We start from the raw sequence: 18,540 nt of genomic DNA, 5'->3' as shown, positions 1-18,540 counted from the left end.
AGAAGCCATGACACAAGTCCCAGGTCAAGGACGCAAGTCAGGCAGGTGATGGGTTGAATATTTTGTCTTCATTTGTACCATTTCCCACCCCCAAATTATCAGGCAAACCTTCAGAAAGGTCTTGCTTTCATCCCAGTGCAGAAGGACATTTTTCTTTAACATCAAATAAAGCAATTTGCTCCTTAGTTCTACTTTCATTGGTTCTTCTGCACGTCATCTGAAAAAGGCAAAAAGAAAATCCTTTTCTTCAGCTTCCCTCTCTGGAGAAGAAATGCCAACCTGTTTCCAACATAAAGACTAAAACTCCTTCCAAAGCCCTATTTGGACTCATGACAGCTGCTTTGCCTGTATATGGAGATATATATCCTTCAGTATTTAATGTCACCTTCTCAACCTTTATCAACGCTCCAGTAATTATTTTGAATTATAGTCCAAGAGTACATGTGGTAAGCCCCACATGTACTATATACATGTAACATAGGAAAGCTATAAATAATTATGAGAGAAACACCTGCCAGCTAAACTTAGAGCTGAAAAAGGAAACATGGACACAGCTAATGAAAACTCTAAAAGCCAGAGAAAAAAATATCTGAAGCTGTCCTAGCTGTCCTGACATAGCCAAGCTGTGACCGAATGCCCTGCATAAGCTTAAAAGTACATTTTGTATTTCTCTCTTACCGAATGTATTTCTTTATTATACTTCTTTAATGCATTTATTTATCTAAATTTTTTTTGTTATTTATGGTGAAATTAGAGATGACAGGATATGGGTTTGAAAGTGCCCCAGCTTCCTGTGTCAAGAGGGTGATTATTAAGATAAGGATGTGAAATCAAACCAGATGAAAGAGAATAAAATCACGAAGTGAAACTCTGCATCTCCCAGAATTAGCCACTTGTATTTTCCTCCTCATCACGCAGACTTCCCTCTATCCTGGCACCAAGTGGTCGGGGTTCTCCACTTTTAACAACAAATACCAAGCGAAACAAAATAACTCATAACCTCATATAGGAAATGAGAAGACTCCCTAAAATAACAAAAAATGAAATAAGCATTCAGAAGAAACTTCGGTTTGATTTTCAGGGCATACAAACATAAAGGATTACAAACTGGAGAATGCTGAATATTAGCGCACTGTGAATATTTGGAGCATTTCCCCCATTATTGCCATTCCGGGACTGACAGCACTTCCCCATTGGGAGTTAGGTGGTCACTTCAGCAGTAAATTTCCCCCCAAATTTGACATGTGCAGTTCTCACCATTTCACTAAGAAAATGGGGATGGAGAGAGAACCACAGTAAATCCAAGCTGTGGATGAAAGTGAAGGCATCACGGAGATAAAGGTAAACCAAGGAATCAAAGGCTACAGCCCACATCTAAACAAGGTGTAGTGATTTAGGAAACTGGAGGAAAAATTGAAGCCATTTTCTTCCACACTCCAACTCAAGAACAGCTTCTCTAAAAACCTGAGAAGTATTTAAAACTAAGTATTACATAAAATCCTATAGTAATGAAGGCCTGACCTCCACCGATGCTTGAGAAGAACAGGCTCTCTGGAAATAACAGTGAATGGCCAGAAAAACTCAATTAAGGCAATACTTAGGGATGGAAAGTTAGAAAACAATATTATGGGCAGAAAATTCTCCTTCTTGCTGCCCCTTCTGTTGGGAAATTGATATGGAAGCAGTATTAGGATATGTATTTTTTGTCATGTGCTGTATTCTCCTGAATTAGTTATGAATCATCAAAACTGAACAAATATAGTAATACATTTTATATAATGATGTAACATAGGATTTTTAGATATAAAAAATTCTGATGTGGTCAACAATACTAATTACTTACTAAAGCCAATAAGGGCCCATTTAATATACTGTAAATGCATCCCAATGAATATCAGATCAGAAAGCAAGAGCCCTCCAGTAACTCTTGAAACTGCATCTTTCACAAGAGCTATCTTTTGTCTTGATGCACTTGTCATTTGAAACATTTACTTTCCAGTTTTACTAGAACAGCAGAGGCTACAGTATAGTCCTGGGAAAATACAGCAAACGTCCTACGGCATAAGGAACAGGCTAGCAAGGCAAACATTGAAAATTAATTGTGTAGCCCCGTACCCACAGAACTGTACGTTCTTCTCTGTATGTGGAATTACTTTTATCAAGAGCCATCACTAGGCTGTATTACTTTATACCACCATATTTCTTATTATTGACTCCTCTGTATCTGTTGGCTGCTTGTTCTGCAAAGAACATTTTTTGGCTGACCTGTTCTGCATTTGGAGCCCTCCTCTCAACGTTATGTTTCTATAGGCACATTTATGCCATTTAACTAATTTATCTCAGCCTTTCATTTATCATATTCATGGATCACAGCCAAAAAGCTTTGAAATCAGCCAATATGCCTGTTATAGTGTTTCATATCCTACGCCTGGGTAATAAATTCACTGAGAAATTAATCGTGGCTTTTCGGAGCTGCCACTATGTTCTTTACTGAAGTTCTTAATACAAAGCTGTTGGTAAACAATGAACAGTTTGGAGAGAAGGATGCTTTCTGATGGAGCTTTTGTAAAGTTTTGAGATAATGGCCAAGATTAGATAGCAGCACCTCTGGACTCAGTATGCAAATTTACAGTCATCTTTTTTTTCCTGGGAGCAAAGTTACACAGTCATTAATTTTCACAGGAGAAGGGTCACACACTGAATGGTGAAAAGCAATTTTGAAATATATTGGACTCAAACTCAGCCAGAAAAGGGAATCAAATGCAAGTATGGCTTATGTTAGAGTGGCCAAATCTGGCAGCCCAATAGCTGCAGCTCTCATTACATCCTTCCCCACCAGCCCCCACCGACAGCGGCCAGACCTATGTTCACCCCAGCAGTAACTCCCAGACCCCCATGCCTCTTGGGTAGCTGGCTTGGACTTATGGTTCCTCCAGTACCGGTCACAGCCCTCTGGTCTCTCTGACCACTGGCTCCCACACCTCCTCTCCTACTTGCCAGGTAGTCCAGATTGATGTTTGCTAGTGAGTGAAGCCTATGCACATGCACGGCTGGCGGAAGCGCATTAGGAGAGCACTCTGGTCTCACCAGTTGATGGCCCCACACCTATGGGACCCTGTGCTCTGTGGTCCCCTCTCCCACTACTGACACTGGGACCTCTCACACACATCTCTCCAGGTGCTGGCACCTCAAACCTGTGGAGTCGCCATGACCCCATGGTTCCTTCTCTACTTGCTGGCACTTTGGATCCCAACACACACACCAGAGAGAACCTTCACCCTGGAAAAGAGCAGTGCAGTTTAGGAAGAAGACAAGACAGTCCATGGTGATCAAGCCTGGGGCTTTACTGGACAACCATACTGAGCAGCCTCCTGTTCAAACCCAGCTGACCCCATTTACCCCTGTTTTCCTCTGTTATCCCACATTCTTGCTCTTGCCCTCCATCCTGTAATGAGTTCCATATCAGCTGAGACAACAACAGCCCTGCAGACTGCAAGGGGGTCAGGGAGAGCTGCTGGTGGCCTGTGTAGGTTGGTTTCACAGTGGCACCATGAGCTGAGCCCCCTCCTCTGAGTTCCAGGGCAGTCGGGCTGGGGTCCCCTCTGCGCCCATCAGTTTGTCAGGGTTCACTGCCGCTCCCTGGGCACTCGTGTTTTCATTAATTAGCCCTTAATCACATGACCTCACAGCTTAAAACCCAAAAAACATCTGATCTCCTCCCCAAATCCTGAGGCATCACAAAAGCCAACTTGCAAAGAGCGAAGTGGGAGCCGTCCAGATGAATCACTGAACTGGGATGGTTTCTGCACGCAGATTAATCAGTCAATCAACATTCAGAGTCAGGGTAACTCACAGAATCTCAGTGTATGCATCCAGTTGTGCTAAAATATTTTTAAAGCCATGACCAGTCAGGTCCTGATTGGCTTAGGCTCATTTTAAAGGTCTTAAATATGCTTTTACCTGAACTGTACTCAAGAAAGGTGCAAAACATCTACATATTCCATTAATAATTAAGGAAATCATTGTCCTCTCCCACTTGCCAACCCGTACCAATTAGTATAAAGGAAGGACAAACACAACAGGAAAACGTGGGGGGGGGAGAGAACCCACAATTCGTACATCTGAATCATATTTGCAAGCAGCGATCACTAAATCCAAACACTTTTGTAATTGTTCCCCTGACCATAAGTTCTGACCAGAAAACGCAGAAACACAGGCTGCAATGGTTATTTATAACAGAGGGACTCTGAAGAGAGGAAATAGCTGAATGCCAGGGCGGCTCCCATCGCAACACCACATGCTGATTCACTCCAGTTTTCTGTCAGGCAACAAACAGTATTTAATTCTGCTTCCTAGGAGAAACGAGACTTTAACCAAAAACTCCTCCAAGTTTTTGGCTAAATTCTGGTGCGATATATTCCATTCCAGAAGTGGGAGATTACAGAAAAGACAGAAAGGCAACTTCTGATCAGACATTACATCTGTCTTTCTCCTGCCCTTGCCAAATCTGCCCTGGCAAAAGTTAACTCCGCACTTTTTCGAAGAGGTAGGGTGAATGCTACCTTGGCCAGTGCTCCTTACCCCACTAAATTATATGCCACAATTGAACTCAAAGGATTTTTCATATTTCTTCTTTCTTTCCAAACTTTTTTTAAAAAGAACACACAGCCAATTTTTATCTCATGAGCCTTATTACCTGTAGTATTGCTGCAGGTGCCTGTAACTTTGTTGAATTGTTCAGATACCTGGTTTTTGTAGGCAGAATTGTTTGCACATAGGATTTAAAAAGTATTAATAAAGTAACACATTCCAGTCATGTGAGAATAATATAAATCAATATGAAGTCCTTGTAAAAAAACCCTGCAGAGGTTCACTCCAAGGGCAGAGTTAAGGTTACTGGAGTGCTCATCAGTGATCATTTTTCTGCATGCAGAACCTAGATTTCTAGGATATGGTATACCTCCAAGAAATCCATAAAATACAGGCTCCCATTTCCGTACCTGTAAAAACTTGTTCATTTTTCCTGTGTTACAGTCGGTCTTAATCCAGACTGTCTTTATCTACTAGTGTGTTGAGCAGAAATAATGTGACAGAAAGGATAGGCCTTGATGAAGGCACTCCAGTGTCACCGTCAGATAAAAACTTGACCACAGAAAAAGTGGAGAGGGATAAATCCTGGAAGAGATGTATAAATGAGAAATAGCTGAGCTGTGTGAAATCTAATAAAACACAGACTCGCAGGCATTGGAGATGGAAAAGACCTATTAGGTCATCTAGTCCCAGCTTCTGCCAATTCAGAATTGGCCCCTAGAGTGATGTGCTGAATTTTAAGGAAAAAAAAGGCTGCCAAAAGCTTTGTCAAGCCTGTTACACTTGCTTCAGGAGAGAGAAATTAAAAACCCCAAACCCAATGAACAGGCTTCAAGTCATGGAGGACTGACAGTGCCAGGAAAACTTGATTGTATCCCTGCCTCCTTACCAAATCTCAGTGAGGAGCAAAGGGGTGGCTTTCCAAAGTCTGGAGCACTTTCATACTGTATGACCACCACAGCTAAAACCAGGCTAATCAGAAACAAAAATCAGAGGCGGGCTTTGCCCTCAGGCACGCTATGGGAATTTGTGTTCCTCTATATGGGAATGTGTTCCTCTGGCAGCTATATAGGGAATATTTATTGAGATTTAAGCTATCTGTAAATGCCAAGTGAAGGCGTGTTCCTTCTAGATTGATGCCTCCAAACTATGTTAATCTAGCCATAAAACAGTCTTTATAGTCCCTGTGACTGGGTATTTGCTACCAGATTGTTTTAGCCCTCAGCCTCTCCACACCTACACAGATTTGTATCAGAGATGCTTCCTCTGGTTTCTATGAGGCTGTCAGAGCTAGAAGGGCATGCTGCATCTTACCACCTTCAGCACAACAAGACGGTGTGAGACAGCTGTCTGAGGGTAAGGGGGTGGGCCTGATTACCAGGAGACAAAAGTGACAGCTAAAAAGCCACATTGGGAGCCACTTCTGTAAGTAAAAGGGACTGTTCACGCACTGCACTCTCAAGTCATTTATCTACAAGGAGGGGCTTCAGGCCCAAGTAGCTGAGATTGCTGGAGAAGTTCCTGAGTGTTCCCATTTCCCATCAAGGGCAGCAGGAGCAGATGGGACTCAAAAGCATGGAAGAGCCTGGACACTAGCAGGGGAACCAGGTCAGCTTGGTGGAAAAAGAGAAAAGCATTCTGAAAAACAGGAAGCATTTCTTTTTCTGAAGAATACAAGTCATAAATGCTCTTCCAATTTCATGGGAGCAAGGTTACTTTTATAATGCTAGCAAGTCACAAGTTGGGATTTTTTTAAGTTTTCTAGTCTAACATACTCAGAAAGTGAGATTTAAAATTTACCCATGTGCAAACAATCATTACTGTGTCTTACACACCATTCATGTCCCTCCTACAAGGCTTAACCATGGCTGGGGCTTGAGCTGCTATCTAAACACCTGCACAAAACACCAAATATTTGACCATTGGTGAGATATGTATAACATTACAGAAACATACCAGGAGACTGCGTTCCCTCCTCATCACACAAACCTGGTCTACTGTACCTATGATGCATTCGTCAAGCTTGCCAGCACAGGTGGGAGTTTGCCATGCCATATTTAGTAAACACCTCTTATGATTTTGTGCCAGGATACTGGATTTAGATGAGCTGACAGAGAGGGGAATGCCACTTTCAAAGCAATTCCCATGTTTTCTACCCAAGCTTACCACACTGCAGCTCAAATCCCACCTAACTTCACTCCCAGCAAAGCAAGAAGAAGGGGTATGGTTATGCATTCCTGAAGGCACTGAAAGCCAAGCATCTTTCATAAATGACTCACATTTTTCTACAGCTTTTTTACTATAATAGCTATTTAAATCTTCACCAGGGTTAATGACGTACAGGAAGAGGCCCTTTCTGCACTCACCGTGGTTTGAGTGTCTCACGCAGTCTCCCAGCATGGTGCTGAACTGCCTTTGAGCTTCTGGCTCTGGAAAGCAATAGTAGCTGTGTCGGGCGAAGGGCTGCCACAGGTAAACCGGGAACTCCTTTGGAAGCTGAACAAAGGCTTGAGCGACCTCCTTCTCACTTGACCCTATACAAAACAAACATCTCCATTTGAAATCTGCAGATTTCTTGGGGGTTTGGCTCCTTCCCTCTGCTATGACAGAAAGAACAGACCTTTACTAGCAGGGAAGCACGAGACATGAAAAAATCAAGTCTCCTTCTTGATCCAGGTGATTGGGCACAGAGGGCAGGGGGGCACAGCTGGGACAGGCAAACTCAGCAGGCACCAACCACCTCTCTATGTTATACTATAGCAACTTCATGTCAGCTTGTTTTATATTCAAGATGGCCATAAACTACACATTTTTGGTAAAATTTCAAAGACACTATTTCATTGGATTGTAGCTGCTAGGACAAAGGTTTTCATGGCAAATACGTAAGTTAGTGGGCAGCTCTGGTCTCTTCCACATAGACAACATATAGGAGCATATGGTCTTCCATGTAGAAATTAATTGCATTAAAATGTGTAGGAACAGTGGTTTCCCTCTCTCCAGGGTTTCCAAACACAACTGCAAGCTGGTCTGGTGAACTGTCACTTCAAACTCTTGAAGGTGAAGCAAAGAAAGAATCAAGTATCTCCAGTTTCCACCTGCCCTGAGTCACTGTGCACAGGGGGTGCCATACAACACCGTTTACAGATGACCAAACCCAATCTTGTCTCTGTGCCATGCATCAAGATGAACACAAAATGTTCATTTCGGAGGGTGTTCAGCATCGCACAGAAGGAGAGAAGGGCCATAAAAAAACTAACTGAGCCACTCTTTGTGAAGGGAGAGCAATGGGAAGCCCACAAGCGGCCTTGGGCTGCTCCACATCACTCAACCCCACTGCTGCAGAGCTGTGGTGACACATGGAAGACACCTCCAGGCACCACTGCCCTATGCTACCACCCTATGCCTTGGGAAATGGATGTAAGGGGAACACCTCCCAACGGTCATAACTTCAAGTGGTACAAGACAAGACATGTCTACATGTTGCCCTTATCCCTTTTCTTATGTGACACCCCATCTTCCAAATCTGACTCTGCAATATGAGATCTGCTCCCTTAAAGCCCGAATTTTCTCCATCTTCATGGGGTGGGGGCAGGCAGGACCACAGCGGTTCCTGTCACAGAAACAACAAATTCAGCAGCAGCAACCTTCCTGCCCTCTCTGTGGGACTTCTTATCAACTGAGTCAACACAGGCAGCTGGCATCTAAAAATGGAAACAAATAAACCAGGAATATTAACAAAGCCTGGGAACAATGGTGGTGTGGTTCCTGCCCTGCTTCTGCACAGCTTCCAGCAGCTTTGTGCCGGGATGCTGGAAAAAACAAGGGAGCCAGCATTTTTCTGAATGTTAGCTTATAGCATCTTCTGTGTACATCCACTCTGGAGCTCTGCTTTGACTTAGGAAAAGGGCTGTGTGCATCTTCTGTTGCCCCATTTTAAAGTCTAGCCAGAAAGCCTGCCCAGAAGAGGTCTGCATAAGAGCCTGAGGTTTGGCAGTTCAGCTTTGAGCAGGGCTTACCAATAGGATCTGGAAAATGTTTATCAGACAGCAAATTGTAATCTTCTTCTGAAGTCAGTACTTTGCCTCCTGCAGGAAGAACATGATATTTAGGGCTGGCTCCTTTCTGGTAGGCCTGAAAAATCAAGAGAGAGGGAGTCAAACAGTAATTTAAGGAAAGGGAAATCATAAAGCACAGAACTCATTTACATAGCTAATGCACAAGGATATTCCCCACAGGGATATTTTTTTTGTCAGACTGATTTTGGATACATTTCCTGGAAACGTCAAACCTAAAACATGGTTAAATATAAAAAACATTTTAAAATATCATGGCTTACGAGCCATGATGAAAAGACAGAAGGGAAGGAAAAAGGATGGGATTTTCTTCTAAGCCCTATTCATTTGATTTGTCAGCCAGGATGTGTTTGACTCTTGCAGCTGCCAAACGAAAAGTTTCACTGTAGTCAACGTGAAGCCACCCAAAAATTGCTACTTAAAACCAACTGCAGAAGCATGCTGGTGTATTGCAATGACATACTGATAAGAAATGTTCTATGATATGCAAAGGAAGGTTCAAAGCTCTGTTAAAGTGATTTGCTGATTCTGGCAAATGTGTATGGCCAACACAAGGGGCTTGGTTGTACCCTCAACCACCACTGTGGAGCTTCCAGCCATCTCCACAAGGCTGGAGCTGCCTTGCCGAGGACATTTCATCTAGTATTGTCGAAAGAAAGGTGGCAGCAGTGGCCAATTCACTTGACACCAGTTTCTCTGGGAGCATAGAAGAACATAAAAGGAAGAAGCATTTACCTCTTTAGTCTCAAAGCAATCCACACTGTAGTCATTTTTGATAACGACATATCTGTCCTTCCACTTCTTCAGATCCTCAGCAAAATGCAGCAGCTCTGCCTCATATAAGACGGTCCCAGCTTCCGCCGGGGGCTACAAAGGCAATTTTCTAGATTTGAAATTACTCTGGATTACTGACCATTTTGAAGCTTTTTTTCCTACGTTTCTATAAGATTGCTACGAGGGCTTTCGAGTCTTCAAATGCAATTTGGAGCCATAAGCATCATTCTGATTCAGGCAGATACTACACACACAATCAAATTCTTGTAGCCTGAGGTGAGGAAGCCAAAGAGAAGCTCTGCCTTCCAAAAGAATTCCAGATTTCTGAGACAGAGATGTTCTTATTTACCTTTTGGTTGGCATGCTGAATGCAAGATGACTTGTAATTCATTATCTCCCATTTTCCACTACACAACATCAATGAAAACGTTTCATTGATGCAACAGTTTTATTATAAAATAGTAAATTATTTCCCAGTTCTTTGTAACACATTTGCACCTGTGCTCTTGTAACTGATATGAATCTTTCTGAAAGTCGTGGCTTTTCTATTATCCCACCTTTTACATCCACTTCATTGCTTTACCCTGCTCATTTCAAGAGCATTGGAAACACGTGATTTCCAATATGGCCAAAAAATTCAGATTTGTATCTTTGTAATATTGAAGGCTGGTTCTCTGCATTTTCCTTGAATTAAGAGACTTTTGTCTCTCTTTTTGTCTCTCCTCCTCTAATAAAAAACAGCTCTCCATAGCTCACTTCTCAAAGGGGATTATTGCCTTCTTTACGGAACGTTGTAGTCATGGCTGAAAGGGTTAATTAAGCTTCCTACATAAATTTCTACCCTGAATGTATCATCTCTGACCCAAGATTCTTGCAAAGCCTTGCAATCAGCTGGAAGCAACTAGTTTTGTCCAAGTGTCTAACCCTACCTTGATGAGATGCATCCTTTGTACCAGAAACTTGTGTTATGATTCTTCTCACAGTATGATGAGACAACCAAACACAACCAAAACAAAGATGAATTTTCAAAAATAAACTTTAAACCTGCACCCAAATGCAACTTTTCCACCTAAAACCTAACTAAACCAAATACAACATCTGCACTTGCAAATCTATAGTGTGCAGGTGGGTTACATAGAAGAAAGTACACATGTAAAATGTCCTAGATACACATTTATTATGTATTCAACTATCCAATATAAGAAGCTTAAAGAACACTTCTGAACTGTGCTTGTATATATAGAAGCATTTAAATAACTTTAAAAATACTTTGGGCTTGATTTTTAGAATCTTTGAGTATCTGTACCACCTATCAACTTTACTTGAGGGCATTCAACCCTGGGAAAAACAAGAAAACCAAGCCAAGTCGTTACCTGACACACTTGTAGCTCATGCTTTTCATACATTTTGACTACTAAATGTGTGATTTAAATAGTCAATACATTAATTGTTTCATGCAGGAGAGCAGAGCTGTATGGCAGCTTCAGGATGGTGAAGGGCTTATGTGCCCTCGTACCTTGGTTTTCAGGAACCGGGACTGGGAATCCCGATGCTGCTCCAGCTCATCCTGCACATGCTTGCAGAAAGCCACTGCATACTGGCGTCTGTAATGGGGGCTGAAGTTTTTGATGATGGCCTCTGTTTTTCCTGAAGCAGAAATAGAGATGTACTTGTATTTAATGTACAGCAGCTTAGAAACTGTAATGCAGAACCAAAGCAGTTATCCCCAGTGACCCAAAATATTGCCCAACTGTACCAAAGGCCACTTGCTGCACAGCATATCAGGAAACCCTCAAAGATGCATTCAGCTGTCGTGATGACCAAGCGCAGAGGGAATTTGTCTGGGTCTTAATGATATAGAGAAAACACTGGGTTTTGGACATTGTTTTTCCTTCTTAGAGTGGGCAAAACATACCCCAAATCCATTTCTCTAAGAAAAGACACTATCTGGCTCTCTCTAGGGCACACCGCCAGAGCGTGAGTGTTTAAGAGTTGATAAGGTTTTCAAAGAAACACATACATAAGTGATACCGACTAGTATCTAAGTGATACTGGCTAGTATTTATCACTGTTTTATTTTCCAATTTTATCACATAATCATAGTTTAAAAGCTGACTCAAAGCTCCTACAAAGGATGTTTTCTAGGCTTGTGCACTCAGTCTCTTCTTTGTTTTAATGTAAACATACTCAGTCATGCTGCAACAAGCACTAATCTTGTATTGTCTTGCTATGATCAAGATCTCATCAGTAGCAATAACAGCAGCAAACACACGGACAGTCTCATTTCTGGTTATCTTAAAGCAATTTACAAGTAATTAACTCATTAACCCTATCAAAGAAATAATAATGCTTTCCAGACAGAGAAGTGAAGCTAAAAGTTAAAGCCATGTGCATGTATGTGACTCAAAGAGTCTGCAGCAATGCAAAACCTAAAACCTGGACTATGATCTAGATATCAATCAGACCATCCTGGATACTGGAGAGATCCCCCGTATTAAGGAGCCCCATCACAAAGGGTTTCTTCTGAGTATAAAACAGAGAAACACAATTTCACACCTCAAGCAATTTTGATGCTTTCAAAATTTTCTTCTGCTTGGGTAAAAAAAAAATCAAATTTCTGTGTAAGACAAAAAATGGTAGTTCCCAAACTGTGATTTCTTGAAGCCTTTCATATACGTGGGCTCCTAAACCAGGACTGGCATTCAGACTCCTGAAGGGCCAGAGTAACCAGCAAGAAACACTGTGGAAGTCCTGGAAAAGCTGAACCACCTGCATCCTGTGATGATATTCCCAGACGGACAAATTCCCCCCAGCCACCCACCAGCACAACCACCAAAAGGGATTCACTGTGAGTTTTCATGATGCTTCTATATTTTATACAACGGGCTGTGAGTCTGCAGCAGCTATGATGAAATCAGAGATCTTGACAGATTTGCTGCTTCAAGCACAGAAGCACCGTCCTCCTAAAGTAGCTATGCAAAACTTCCTGGATTACTACTGATTTTATTGCCATTTCTCACTGAAAAATGGGGTTTAAAAGTCAGCACAATTCCCAGAATGTTCATGCCTTTCTTCATCTTAAATAATTTAAAATATGGCTAAAGAAAGAGAAAAGCTGTGGATCATTATGAGAGTAAGTGCATGGGATTTTACAGGAGAAAGTGCATGGGATGCTCTGGTGTAGAAGATGCTACAGTCCAAGATTTATCACTTCCACCTACTTTATTTTCATTTAAAAACCCAAATACGTGTGGCAAAAAAGAACTAGTTTGCTAAGGAATTCACAGAGATGAGCAATAGCAAAATATTTTGTAACGTGCTTATTTCAGGTCCAGCTCCGATTTGCTCCTAATGTGGGACATTACCGGGCTGTTAGAGGTAATTTCGCCAATTCAGATAGCCGCAGTATTAAATTACTCCATAACTTCCTGAAAACTACATTGCTGTAGTTTTGTGGACATACACGCAAAAGAAAAAGCTATACATCAGCTTCTCTGCTTCTGCAATTTTATTTTCAGTTTGATGCACAGAATTTGACTCACCTCTCAAGTTTAGGGACAATATTGACACAACCTTTCATTCCAGCTACTCCTGTGTAACCAGCTCTCCTTCTTAAGCATCAACAGGATCGCTGCCTTCAATTAAACTGAAAGCCCCTTCTGCTCCACTCCTCCCCACTTCCAGTCCCACACCACCACTGGGTTACAAACCAGCCACCACTTTGAGCCCTGCCTGGGTGCATGGAGGAGGTGGCTCAGCCAACGGACGCATTTGCAGAGTCATTATACAAAGCCAGAGGGATGTCAGGAGGTCGGATTAAGTTTTTGGGTATGTAAATTTTTCAGATTTACTTGTGCAGCAGCCCCTGGTGCTAATCAGGGCTCCAACCCTCCAGTTTTAAGAGATCAGATTTTTTGAGACCTAGTGATCATAGGACGTGCTTGTGTATAATAGCAGGATACCGGTGCTGCTGAAGCAGAAAATCCCTGCCCATCTGACAGCCTTTTAAAAACCAGCCTGCTTTAGGCAGGGGTATAAACTTATTCTCCAAATAAGGACAAAGCTTCCCAAAACCTTCTTTATAGCATTTTTTTTTTTCTTCCGGTCCCAGCCAGCAATAGGATGTCGTTGGCCCCAGCCCCGGTGGAGTTTCCTGCTCAGGCCACTGCCAGGGTTGCCCCTATTTTGCACCACAGCTTTTTCTTTTCCAGCTTGCAGTGGCCTTTTAATCTGTTACAGAGGGCTCTGGGACACTGGACCTTACTTGACTACTGCCTGCATCCTGCAGTAAAAATTTGCAGAGGAAGTGGGACAAAGAAAAAAATTCTGGTGTTGGGAAAAAACCCCAACAATCACAGGAAATACCTGTACTTTTGGCAAAGTCTTTCAATTATGGCTAACTCAGCTCAGAAGTGTGATTCTTCGGTGTCAACATTTCTTAGATCAGCTTAAAGTATGATGACCAAAAAGAAAGGAACTATGCAATTCCTAACATATATATAAATGAGAAATATTATATCAATGTGATTTCTATGTGCAGAATATATTTACAATCAAACAAAACATGAATTGAGGAGCAAATGCTTCATGCAGTTTATTACAGTCTTTGTACTTCTTGTGGCAAAGGTTCTCTGTATTAAAAATCTACCCCTTCTTAAAATTAGAAGTTGTTTTTTGAAGAGGTTGAGAGTGGCATTGCACAAGGACCTGGCCTTGCACCGCTTGGCTCAGTAGGAACTGCAACATTACCTGTGGGTGAGAAGAGACGCTGATGGACCCTTGAGCCATTGTTCACCAATGGATCTTTAAACTCTTTTGGTTTACAGGAGATAAAAATATGCTATCTGAAAACAAACATGAAAAACATGACTGGAAACAGACAGTCATGAGTAATAGAAACTCTTCCCATGAAATGATAACATGGGGCAACTGGAGATAAAATACTCCAGGGTCGTTGAAAAATGAGTTCCCCTAATTCTTTTCCAAATTTAGTGTGGCTTGCTTAGTCAGAGATGTTTATATGAAGTAAGGCCAACTTTCCTACTCAATTGGTCTGGCAAAAGCACAGCTCCAGCCTGTATAAATGTCATCTGAAACCCAGCAGCTAGATTGGTGTTTATCCTAGGAGAAGACAAAATGTGATTATCTCCAGTAGAAGCCTGCATGCAACTGAATTTACCAACAGCAAAAGACAGCAGTGATGGAGGTGGAATGATTTCTGTCAAGTTAAGGTGGCAACGGTCTGCACACACAGATGTCACCCTTTTGTTGAGAGTTTAGATCCTGCTAAAGAACAAACTTTTCAAATGCTTCATGATGCATCTTTTCTTCTGCAGAACCACCAAATGTCATTGCACTGGGAAACATCTGCCAGTTGCCCCACTGGAAACCTGGAATCCCCCCCACCCCCAACTTGTTTCTTCCTACTTGTCCACTGCCTTTGACATTTTTAACTGTACCACCTGTGTTGGACGCTTGGATGTAACTCCAAGTCATCAGACCCACAGCATGTTCTCAAATACCTGACTTTTTAATTTGGATTTCACTGTTTTTATTGAAATACACTGACATCCAATGTTAAAAAATAAGGCCAGTCTTTGGCAAGTTCTCCCATGAATATCTGCTGGTCTAGCTGGCTTTCAGCCTGGTGGGATGGCCACGCACAGCCTGGCTACCTCATCCTGCCACACTCCTCTGCTCTCTCAACAATGGGTTGCCAAATGACCGACACGGATGCAGGTCAGAAAAATTCAGGAAAAAAAGGTCACAAAACAATAACTTCTCAGCTGGCATATAAGAGAGGCACTGCTCACACTCACCAGACTTCAGCCATTTGGAAGTTAGGAAGAGGTAGGGACTCACCGTAAATGCTGTTATTCCACTTAAATATCGTAGTTTGGTAGCAAGATGACCCTTACATGGGTAGCAAGGTGACCATGACCCTTCCTCTTCATAGCACAACTGCTTGCACTCAGCAGCTTTTGAATGGGGTTTTCAAAAAATACCATGATCGCAACATTCATAATGGAGGTCTGGGGGACTTATCTTCTTAAATCATTTAAGCCCTTGGGAAAATATAAGTTGTGCCCTGAGGGACATGAACTGCAAAAAAAGTAGATGATTTGCTGTATCAAAACAAACCCTAGACAAAATCTAAAAGAAACAATAAGCATTGTGCATGCTGAATGCCAGTGCACCCAGCACTTCAAATAAGTGTGAAGTATTGAGACAGAACAGGAATGAATGACTTTGTCCTTGTATTTCTGCCACAAGGTCACAAGCAAAGCCATCAGAATTGAAGAGAAAAAGACCAGTTGATCATACCCACATGGTGCTTCACCAGCCAGGAGTGCAACCCACAACCAGGGACATGCTTTTAAAGTATACTTACTGCATGCCTTAACATCACTCAGCAAGTTCAGTAACAAGCTTTAAAATTACTTACTATCCATCCATCTATCTGGATATATAATCTTATTCTCATAGCTCAAAATAACTTCAATGTTCAGCTCATAGATCAACTTTTATCCCAAGTCCAAGATAAACGCATCCTTTGATTGAGATAAACATCTAAAACTGTAGATGCTCTACCTGAGCCCTATGAATCGGCAAAGCTGGATTTCAGTAGTGACAGCACTGAAACAGGATGGATGCTTGCTGTGAAGAGCGAGAAGCAGCCTCTGCTGCTTCTGCTGCAATATGGTGCATAAAAGCTTCTCTTCCTGAATTCACCCGTTCATTTCAAACATCATTATCACTTATTAAATGCATCTAGTAACCAGAAAACCTGTAAAAGCAATTCTCTTTGGCATATCCTCTCTAACAGTGCCCACCACCTTCCAGTGCTATGGGACATGTAATAGTGCAGCAGCAATTCCCAGCAATTCCCTCTTTCCTACAGTTTTCTTTCTTGTGCACTTGCCTATGCTATGTCCTGGTTTCAGCTGGGATGGAGTTAAATTTCTTCGTAGTAGCTAGTATGGGACTATGTTTTGGACTGTTGCTGGAAACAGTGGTAATAATGTGGAGATGTTTTAGGTGTTGCTAAGTAGCACTTACACTGGTCAAGGACTTTTTCAGCTCCCGTGCTCTGCTGGGCACACAAGAAGCTGGGAGGGGGCACAGCCAGGACAGCTGACCCAAACTGACCAACGGGATATTCCATACCATACGATGTCATGCTCAGTATATAAAGCTGGGGGAAGAAGGAGGAAGGGGGGGACATTTGGAGTGATGGCATTTGTCTTCCCAAGTAACTGTTACGCATGATGGTGCCCTGCTTTCCTGGAGATGGCTGAGCACCTGCCTGCCCATGGGAAGTGAATGAATTCCTTGTTTTGCTTTGCTTCCTCCTGCAGCTTTTGCTTTACCTGTTAAACTGTCTTTATCTCAAACCATGAGTTGCCTCATTTCTGCTCTTCTGATTCTCTCCCCCGTCCCACCCAGGGGGGAGTGAGCGAGCGGCTGCGTGATGCTCGGTCGCTGACTGGGGCAAAGCCACAACAGGTACACCCAGAAACTGTTTAAATCCAAGTGCTCTCAGGCTTTATCCTACGCGTACAGGGAGGCAATACAAAATGCTCTCTTTGTTGTTGAAAGCATAGCTCAGTTGGTCTGTATTTATAGAAACAATATTTCGATTATTTGTGAGTCATGACTTAATATCTGTTATGAAAAAAAGGGATGACAGACACAAATCCTGCGTTCTGATTTGGCTGAATCATGTCCCCATGGGTTTGCTTGCACTCACTGAGCCAAACGAAGAAGCTCTCTGATGGAGCCGCCCCACCTCCCCATGCTTACATGCTGGAAAGCATGGTTTGCACCTGATAAAATATTGAAACCAATTATTTACTCTCAGCTTTGTTTTGTATAAATGGAGACTACTCTCATTAAAATCTTATAGTGCTGTAACTACACTGGGGTGTGCACACACCCAAATTTTTCATCTGCAAAGTGAACACCAAATTGCACTGGTAAAATCCCAGTTAATCACCCGAAGCTCAGTCCATGGGAAAGAATAATACCCATCACACCTCAGATCGTCCTCCTCCTAAATCCCAGCATATAAGCACTTCTTGGGTGCTTAGCCCATCTTCTCTACAGCATGAGCGGGAAAGTTGATGCTGTCTTGTGAAAAAAATCAGGTTCCTTAGCAAGTTTCCCAGCTGAGACTGTGGCTGTGGAATTTGTGCTTCACCAGAAGTGAAGCTCCTCTCTCAGGGCAAGCTAAACAAACACGTTTGTAAGTTCATGTAAACTTGATCCACAGCAAAGGAGGAGCCAAAAATAACAGGCTCTATTCCAGCCTTGCAGATCTCCCTTGCTACAATTTTACTCGAGTACTTAGCTCTTCCTCAAGTGCCCCGCTAAATAAGGCGAAATTTTATACTGAGCTGCACAATTGTTGGACTTGATGATCTTAGAGGTCTTTTCCAACCTTAATGATTCTGTGATTCTATGAATTATCCCATACATTTGAATAGGTTTATATACCTATAATGTTATTCTCGGGCAACTTCATGGGCATCTTGTATTTCGGAGGGAGTAGACAGACCTGAGTGAGACAGACCTCATTCATTCATTCAAAAAAAAAAAAAAAAAAAAAGGGCTTGTTTTCTTAAGAGTAGCTTGTGATTTAACTACAGATCCTGCTATTTTAAATTAATTCTGAATATGGCCTCATTAAAAAAATGCAGAGCAAAATACAGAGCACTAATCCTGCTTAAACACAGCCCGTCTCTTGGGTCAAACTCAGCCAGGCTTCCTTTCCCCTTTCCCCTTCCCTCCCAGACCAGGATGAAGAAAATTCTTCTTGGGAAATGCAGACACAGAACTATCACACCTTTGATCTATGGTTAACCATCATTATCCTAACAGCACATCTTCCACGCCTGTGCCAGCATCTGCTATAACCTGAAACTCTCTGGAGGATATCTCAATTGCTATCACATTATTTCCATGCTACGTCCTTCACAAGAAGCACGCAATTCCCTCCAACTGCACAACCTGTTGCCAGGGTATTTTATTTAAGACCAGCTGCTGTTAAGATGGAAATGCTCAGAGAGATGTATTTTAGCATCAACCCATGATTGCAAAGCAA

General features: G+C 42.2%; 1 protein-coding gene across 1 annotated transcript in view; it reads right to left on the bottom strand.

The window, feature by feature from the left end:
• NIBAN1 (niban apoptosis regulator 1) overlaps positions 1–18,540 on the bottom strand; it is a 69,253-nt gene that overhangs the window by 27,773 nt on the left and 22,940 nt on the right. The window contains 4 exon segments of the mRNA XM_064454383.1: positions 6,957–7,124; positions 8,607–8,721; positions 9,399–9,530; positions 10,954–11,084. Of these exon segments, the coding sequence (XP_064310453.1) occupies positions 6,957–7,124; positions 8,607–8,721; positions 9,399–9,530; positions 10,954–11,084 (546 nt within the window).

This window comes from Phalacrocorax carbo, chromosome 6 (assembly GCF_963921805.1).
Source record: "Phalacrocorax carbo chromosome 6, bPhaCar2.1, whole genome shotgun sequence".
Taxonomy (NCBI): Eukaryota; Metazoa; Chordata; class Aves; order Suliformes; family Phalacrocoracidae; genus Phalacrocorax; species Phalacrocorax carbo.
Note: the sequence above shows the minus strand (reverse complement) of the source record. Positions and strands in the feature narration are given on the sequence as shown.